General features: G+C 47.0%; 1 protein-coding gene across 1 annotated transcript; it reads left to right on the top strand.

The window, feature by feature from the left end:
• The first annotated feature begins 559 nt into the window (after window positions 1-559).
• LOC132570079 (serine protease 1-like) lies at window positions 560-7,675 on the top strand. The gene is made up of 5 exons (XM_060236518.1): window positions 560-599; window positions 2,508-2,658; window positions 3,936-4,189; window positions 5,374-5,510; window positions 7,423-7,675. The coding sequence occupies exons 1-5, from the start codon at window positions 560-562 to the stop codon at window positions 7,570-7,572; spliced, it is 732 nt and encodes a 243-aa protein (XP_060092501.1). The 3' UTR covers window positions 7,573-7,675.
• The last annotated feature ends 1,093 nt before the right edge of the window (window positions 7,676-8,768 follow it).

Below are 8,768 nucleotides of genomic sequence, written 5' to 3'. Positions count from 1 at the left end.
TTGAATTGCAAATTAAATAGGTATGTACGTGGCCCAGCCCAACACAGCCTGGCCCAACAAATGTCAGATTTGGCTCTCATAACAAATGAGTTTGACATTTGTTCTAGTATGCTGTTTTCATGAAAAACTAGCTTTAGGACATCACTTACAGAACATAACAAATAGGAACGCTGTTGAGGTTGCATTAAAAAGACAGAGAATCAAGGCAGAACTACCCACTGGGTAGGATCCAGCTGGAAGATGGGGATTCCTCAATGGGGCCTGGCAGCTTGAGACCTGGGCCAGCTGAGCAAATTCTCCATCCCCACAGATAAACACAGGTGCCTGCAGGGCTTGTTTTACCACATGCCGAACCATCTGTTTACTGTTTTCACTTCAGATGGGCAGCATCTGGGAGTCCCATCTATCATGCCATGCTTTTGATAATGTTTATTTAATGAAGCTTATGCAAGAGCCTGGGAGGGAGGAAGCTGGTGGGATTTATGAACAGGAGGGAAAGTATAAATTGGAGGTTTCTTCTGAAAGGTTTCTATTCAAAACGTCTACCATCAAAGACACCATGAAATTCTTCTTGCTTCTGGCATTCCTGGGCGCAGCAGGTGAGATTTTTTTTTTTCTAAAAATGCATTTGATTCTCTTTAAGAGTTCTTCTAAGACTATACTTCTGGTGAGTGGAATGAGACCAAATTGGATGAACTGTAACACTGCAGTTGGCATGGATCATATACATTCCAGTGCTCCGTTATGTCACAAAATCATTGCAATTATTAAAACAAAAACAAAAAAGCACAGTAGGAACCAGGCTGGGCAGGAACTTTCTCCCTGATGAACTAGTTATTTGTTTTATTGAACTTTCAGTGGGGTTTTCTTTTTTGGGGAGATGGTTACAAGACAGCATTCAGGCCTAGATTTTGCTCCATAGATAGGCTTTCCAGGATTCCCAATAATTGCAGACCAATTCTGACCGATGGCAGACCAATGGCAGACCAATGGCAGAACAGGCTTCCTCAGGAGGTGGTGGGCTCGCCTTCCTTGGAGATTTTTAAACAGAGGCTAGACGGCCATCTGACAGCAATGAGGATCTTGCGAATTTAAAGGTAAAAAGGTAGTCCCCTCTGCTAGCACCAGTCATTTCCGACTCTGGGTTGATGTTGCTTTCACAACATTTTCACGGCAGACTTTTTACGGGGTGGCCATTGCCTTCCCCAGTCATCTACACTTCCCCTACAGCAAGCTGGGTACTTATTTTACCAACCTCGAAAGAATGGAAGGCTAAGTCAACCTGGAGCCAGCTACCTGAACCAGCTTTCGCTGGGATCGAACTCAGGTCGTGAGCAGAGGGCTCCGACTGCAGTATTGCAGCTTTACCACTCTGCGCCACGGGGCTCTTCCTGTGAATTTAGGGGGAGGTATTTGTGAGTTTCCTGCACTGTGCAGGGGGTTGAACTAGATGACCCTGAAGGTCCCTTCTAACTCTATGAGTCTACAAATTCCTGGTAAATTCTCCTACTCAGCTGGTTGGTGGGCAGAAGCAGGCAGGTCAAATGGAGGGGGCAGTGACATCACTTCTGGCTAGGGTAGCCCGCCTGCCAAGTGGTCCCCCTCGCCAGGCCCCACCCCCCCTCCACCTATCCCTGGGTGGGGTGGGGGACTTACCCAGAAAAAGAGCAAGGCCCATTTGACGTTGCAATGACATGTCTACATCACTTCCAATGTGATCCAGAAGAGAAAGTGTTGCCAAATCTTACCTTGGTTTCAGTGGGGGGATCAATCCATAGAGTTTTAACCCAAATGCTACAGCGTCCCTCATGCAACATGCCCAGTGCGATGATGTCACTTCTGACTGACAGCATCACTCCGGGCACATCATGCAATGATGGAGCTCTTTGGGGGGGGGCAGCCCACTCCATGCGGGCAGGTTGGGGTCTCCACACCAGGGGAAAACTCGTCCCCAGCAGGTGCTTCGCAGCCCTAAGAAGGGATATCTTCATGCTGGCCATGTCAGTGTGATGCTCTGGTATATGGGCAAAAACTATATGGTAGAAGCCAAACAAACTATAGTAGCTGCCGCTAAAACAATGTCATTTTAATTTACCCAGTCAATTGGCTTTCCATTGGCCAATCAGAAGCCCTATTGGGCAATTCCTGCCTTGCCCTCACCCACTTTCTATCAACACTTGGTGAGCGTCGGGAAAGGTGTCAATGGGCATAATGGCGCCCATGGGCACAGTGGTGGGAACCCCTGCTCTGTATTCTTTACCACTGAGATTCTGGGTAATTCCTAGATTTTACAGAAGCTGTGATGTAACTGCTGGGTGTTTACCCAGAGGTGATGTCTGAGCATTCACATCATTATCCCTGCCATTCCCACCCCTCCCAGTGATCCATCGATCCAGCATGGGGGTGGAAGGTGGGACCACTGGGCAACCTGGTACCTCATTTGGGCTTCCTTTTTGCAGACTTCATGTTGCAGGATTGTTAACACGTTTCCCCCTTGCATTCTTCAGTTGCTGATGACGATGACAAGATTGTGGGGGGTGAGACCTGTGTCCGGAACTCGGTCCCCTACCAGGTTTCGCTGAATTCCGGATACCACTTCTGCGGAGGGTCCCTCATCAATGACCAATGGGTTGTATCCGCTGCCCATTGCTACAAATCGTGAGTGAATGATGCTCCTTTCTCCATTCTTGTGTTGTTCAATCACCAGTAGGTGAAATCCTCCAAGATCTCCTGCATTTGGTTCAGTTGCAGTTTGGAAAGATTAACAACAGCAACAACCTTTAATGGCATATGACAGCATCACAGACAGGCAAGGAAATAGCAGTAATAATCATTGACACATTAATACTGTCTCTCCTCTTGGCGACCAGATACAAAAGAATTGGCCACCATTTTCATAGTCGCTGCACAACAGTTAGAGAGTAGGAAAAATGTCTTCCTATCATCAGGTTGATTTTCTTTGGTCTCTCAGTAATGGCTCCAAAAACAAGGCTCAGAGATCACGATAAAAGGTACAGTGCAAAAGAATATGATCCAGGGTTTTTATTTCGTTAGCATCGCAAGTGCATAGTCTATCTGTGTATGGGATTTTACAAAACCTGGAAGGAGTACGATCTGTCAGGGCTAGCTCTGGATCCCAATGTGAAAGGTCCTAAAGAGATTACCTTCCTCCAACCTGTGAAACAGAAAAGGCTTTGACATGGGGAGATCCCACACTGAAGGGATGGGAGGGCGGCACCTTAAACAGAAACTGGTGGTTTAAGACATCTTGGTGACTGTTCGTAAGGGAAAGATGGACTTTGTGAATTCATCCGCCTTTCAAGGAGAGCAGCTGCTGGAAAATGCTTTCCCATCCGGGGCAGACTAAGGGTGTGATCAGATAGGAGTTTGCCATGGCAGTCTATTGGCTTTTACAAAGCCGCTCCAGATTAAAACACACTGCCACAATGAGATGGCAGCTGCATAGCCAGTAACATCCCGTGACCAATCTCAGCCACAGCAACACAGAGAATGGAGTGGTCACACTGCTCATGCACTTCCATGGCACACCCACGCTGACCATGGAAGCTGGCCATGGAAGCGATTCCTCATCAATTCTGCCACTGGTGGTGTCTCTTAAATATGTGTGGGAGGCATGACAGGATAAGGTAGGAGTGAGTGGGCCATGGGGGACAGACGTGTGCGAGTGATAGCTCACATTAAATCTGGAAGTGGGGGTGTCTATGGTGGGTCAAAATGCCCATTTAATCGCACCCAAAGTCTGGAACACTGCTTGATACAATTTTTTAATTTACTTTGCACAGCTCCTAATCCATTCCCACCAGATGTAGAAGTCTTTGGTAGATCACATTTGAAGACATCCGACCACAGATGAATTTTCACAGAACATTTACCAGCCATGTTGCATGTGTGATTTTTTTCTCCCTCTCTTGCAGCCGTATCCAAGTGAGGCTCGGGGAACACAACATTGTAGAGCTAGAAGGAGGCGAGCAGTTTGTCAACTCAGACAAAGTCATCCGCCACCCCCAATACAATTCTTGGCTCCTGGATAATGACATTATGCTCATCAAGCTGGCACAGCCTGTCGAACGTTCGCTTCAGACTGCACCCATCGCCCTGCCCAAGGAATGTGCAGCTCCTGGCACTGAATGCCTGATCTCAGGGTGGGGCAACACCCTCAGCAGTGGTGGTGAGTGTGTGAACACCCCTTCAATCAACACTTCCTTTCAGGACCACTGCCAGGGCCTTTTGCACCCTAGGCAAGGCCCCTGTCACTCATACTCCCCCCACCCTGCCCATAAGATGCCCAATGGAAACACAGAATTGGGAAGGTGGAACAGGAGCAGTGGGGCGGCATGCTCAGAGTTCCTCAGAGACTGCCCTTGCTTGTCACAGAAGCCTTAGAGACTCTGAGCACCTCCAAGCATAGTGGTGGTAGCAAGGGCCAGCGTGGCGGGGAAAGGGCACCAGGGGTGGTGGGGCATCCACTGCCCACCCCTGTGGCCATGTGGTGCCCTAGGAGGTTGCCTACCTGACCTACTGGGTAGCGCTGGGCCTGTTTCTTTGAAATCCATAAAAGCTACTAAACGTGTGGAGGAGTGGGGAATCAAACCTGGTTCTCCCAGATAAGAGTCCATACACATAACCACTACATCAAACAGGCTCTCCCAGTTGGAACTGTCATTACCTCTGCACTTTTGTGATAGGGAGAGGGGCAGAAGGGACGGAATGGAAGGTGGTGGTAGTGGAGGCAGCAGAGAGTGACATAGGGATGGAGGGGGTGTTTGCCATTCCTGCCCACTCCCACTGCACTTGCTGCTGCTGCCATAGGAGAGACACATTTTGCACCCTGGTTGGAAAACAGTCGTACTTATTTCAAACCAAACCGCTAACAGAAGCTGAAACTGAAATTGCCTTAGTAATTTTGGTATGCTATGAATCAATCAACGAAGCCCAGGTTCTTTTTTTTTTTTTTTAAAAATGTGATAGTAGCCCTAGAAATTAGATAGCTCTTGGTTCCCCAGAAAATTACTGCTGGCCTTCAATACTGGGCTTTTCCCTCCACTCTCATTCTTTTCACTTGTAAGTTCCTGTTGTTTTTTTTTCCTGTTCCATGTCTGCTTTGTTCCCTCTAGTGGTTGATTTGATAACACACTGATGTATGTCCAGAATAAAAACCTGCAGTTTAAATCTGCAGAGGGATATGTTGGAAATAAACCAGTGTGATATCGAATCGACCACTAGAGGGCGAAAAACATATGTGATACAGGAAACACACTCCCGCCCCCCACAAGAAACAGGAATTTACAGTGGTGGAAAATGAGAATGCAGAAATTGAATTCAATCCTGCATCTTCTCTGTGTTTCTTTCCAGTTAATAACCCTGACCTTCTGCAGTGCGTGGTGGCTCCCATCCTAAATCAAGCTGATTGCGTAAACTCTTATCCTGGGCAAATCACTGATAATATGATCTGTGTTGGATACTTAGAGGGTGGCAAAGACTCCTGCCAGGTGAGATGCTCTGCTTTTAGTTCTGCTACTAGGCTAGGAATTCCAAACCTTTGCTTTTCATTAATTGTAAAAATTAATTAATGAAACACTAAGTTTAATTTGAGAACAGTGCTTGCTCAGGAGCGAAGAGGCTAGTGCCAGATCAGAAGACTGTTTAACTTTTTATTTGATTGATTTGCCACATTTAATCCACATCTTTCTCCCCAATTAAGGGGCCCAAAGTGGCACACATCCTTCTCCTTACCTCCATTTCATCCTTACAACATCCCTGTGAGATAGGTTAGGCTGAGAGGGGGGGACTGGCCCAGAGTCATCCAGTCACCCAGCAAGCTTCCAGGGCAGAGAGGGCATTCCAGTCCATTCCCCCAGATCCTGGTCCAGCACTCTAACCACTATACCACACTGGTTTTGCCCTGAATGCTGGGGGGATCCTGAACTCATTTGTGGGCGGGGAAACTGGCTAAAGATAAGCTTGGGACTGTTTAGGGGTGGTATGGCTGTCTTGGATACATACGACTGACAATTTAAGGGCCACCTGCAAAGAAAGAAAGGGCAGGCCCAGCATAGTGCAGCAGCTGAAGTAGAATTTAGGAGATCCAGGTTCAAATTCCCACCTTACCATGAAACTATCTGGCTGACTGTGGGCTAGTCACTGTCTCTCAGCCTCACCTATCTTGATAGGATGAAATGATGGGCAGGAAAACGAAACTCCTCAGAGGAATGGGTAGAAAAAACTGTACTAAATTGAGAGTAAAAGTCATCTCAGCCAGGTTCTAAGAGGAAATTGCTAGCATGATCGTAGGGTTCCCTGCCTCCATGTAGTAGCTGGAGATCTGGGATTACAACTGGTCTCCTAGCAACAGAGATTAGTTCACCCAGAGAAAATGGTCACTTTCAAAGGGGCCACTATGGTATTATACCCAATTGAAGTTGATCTCTACCCCAAAACCTGCCTTCCCTAGTCTCCATCTCAAAAATCTCCAGGAATTTCCCAACCTGGAGCTGGCAACTCTAATTGTGCCAGTAAGGGAGAATAGATGGTGTGGTTCAGGGGTGGCATTCTAACAGGAGCTCCTTTGCATATTAGGCCACACACCCCTGATGTAACCAATCCTCCAAGAGCTTACAAGACTCTTTTTTGTAAGCTCTTGGAGGATTGGCTACATTGGGGGTGGTGGTGACCTAGTATGTAAATGAGCTTCTGCTAGAATTCTACCCCTGGTGTTGTTTGAGGCAACGGGGGACATTTTGTTGGCTCCAGATTGTTAGGGCTGCCAACCTTCAGGAATACCTGGGTCATGACGCAGAGGTAGGCAATGGCAAATCATCTCGGAGTGTCTCTTGCCTTGAAAACCCTCCGAGGCCGCCAAAGGTCAGTAGTTTCCACCACTACAGGTGCTTTGTAAATGAACAGAGGGGAGCACAGATGCTTGGGTGACAATACTTTAAGTATTGTTATCAGGGGTGGAATTCTAGCAGGAGCTCCTTTGTTTATTAGACCACACACCCCTGATGTAGGCAATCCTCCAAGAGCTTACGAAAAAAGAGGCTTGTAAGCTCTTAGAGGATTGGCTACTTTGTGGCCTAATATGCAAAGGAGCTCCTGCTAGAATTCTACCCCTGATTGTTATTGTTACTAAGTCATGTTGCTTCTCCCTGGACAATGCTGTGAAAAGAAAACTTTGCATTTCTTCTGTCTCCTTGGCTAAACTCAGAAAATAAGTTTTGCCAAAAGATCAGGGAAAAACTGGTGAGGTTTTTGCCATGGGACGGAGAGAAGAGACATGACTTGGCCACCAAGCGAATAAGGCAGTGGAGAGGTAGGAATCAAAGGAAAAGTCCCAGCAAACTGGTTGTCATCCTGTCTAAAATGACCCCTCTCTCCCTCCCCACCAACCCTTTTGATTTGCAGGGTGATTCCGGCGGCCCAGTGGTCTGTGAAGGGGTGCTCCAAGGTATTGTTTCCTGGGGAATCGGATGTGCCTTGCCCGGTTACCCTGGCGTCTACACCAAAGTCTGCAACTACATCGACTGGATCCAGGAAACGGTTGCCGTTAACTAAAGCGTCCGTCGCTCCTGTGGTTTCAAGATATTTGTTTTCTTCTCCTCGTCTAAATAACATATCTGTGCACACATACACAATGGGAATAAACATCTGATAATTACCAAATGAATCACAGTGCTTTTTTAAAAATTTCACGACCCTCAAGCATTCTGGTTGAATCATCTATATGTGGCTCAGTGGCAGAGCATCTGCTTGGCATGCAGAAAGTCCCAAGTTCAGCATCACGCATTTGGTAATTACCAAATAAATCACATTGCTTTTTTATTTCAAGAACCTAAAGCGCCCTGGCTCCATCATCTATATGTGGCTCAGTGGCAGAGCATCTGCTCGGCACGCAGAAGGTCCCAGGTTCAATCCCTGGCATCTCCAGAATTTTTTAAAAAGAATCCTACCCGAGGTGATGTGAAAGTCCTTTCCTGGAGAGCTGCTGCCAGTCTGAGTAAGCAATACAGACCTTGATGGAGTGATGGTCTGATTCAGTATAAAGCAGCTCCATGTGTGAATACTTCCCAGGTTTTCCCAACTCATTTGTAAAAAGGTATTCTCTTGTCCACATGTCACATTCCAGCTGGATCCGGGTTACATTCAAGAAAGAAATGTACACGTTTCCCATGGCTTATATGGGTCAATGTTATACTCCGGCATTAGGGTTGCCAACTTCCGGGTTCAGAACTCCAGTTCCCCTGCTTTAGAGGGTGGACGCTATGGCAGGGGTGTTGAACTTATTTGTTAGGAGGGCCAGATCTAACAAAAATGAGACCTTGTTGGGCTGGGCCAGGTCATGTTATTCAAGTTTAGATAGCAGAGATATAAACACAAATGCGACTAATTTTTTTTTTAAACTTAAAACTTTAGCACTTGTTGGTCTTAAAGGTGCTTTCTTTGTATTTCTCCCATGGGATCTAGGGAACTGGGCAAAGGAAGTCCTGGCTCTTTTCTTCATTCCCTAGGAAACCAGGAAGGGGAGGGGCCTCAACCAATAGAGAAAATTGAGGTTTTGCTCTGCAGCTCCTGTGCAGTTGAGCAAGCCTTGCAAAGCAAGCTGAGATGCAGAAGGAAGCAAGAGAGAGGGAGAAGGAAGCAGACAAGAGCCTGTTGCTCAAGGGCCTGATAGGAATCCTTTGGGAGCCTGATTTGACCCTCGGGCCACATGTTTGACACCCCTGCTCCATGGCATTATATACTTCTGAGCC

The sequence above is a fragment of the Heteronotia binoei genome, chromosome 4, assembly GCF_032191835.1.
Source record: "Heteronotia binoei isolate CCM8104 ecotype False Entrance Well chromosome 4, APGP_CSIRO_Hbin_v1, whole genome shotgun sequence".
Lineage (NCBI taxonomy): Eukaryota > Metazoa > Chordata > Lepidosauria > Squamata > Gekkonidae > Heteronotia > Heteronotia binoei.
Note: the sequence above shows the minus strand (reverse complement) of the source record. Positions and strands in the feature narration are given on the sequence as shown.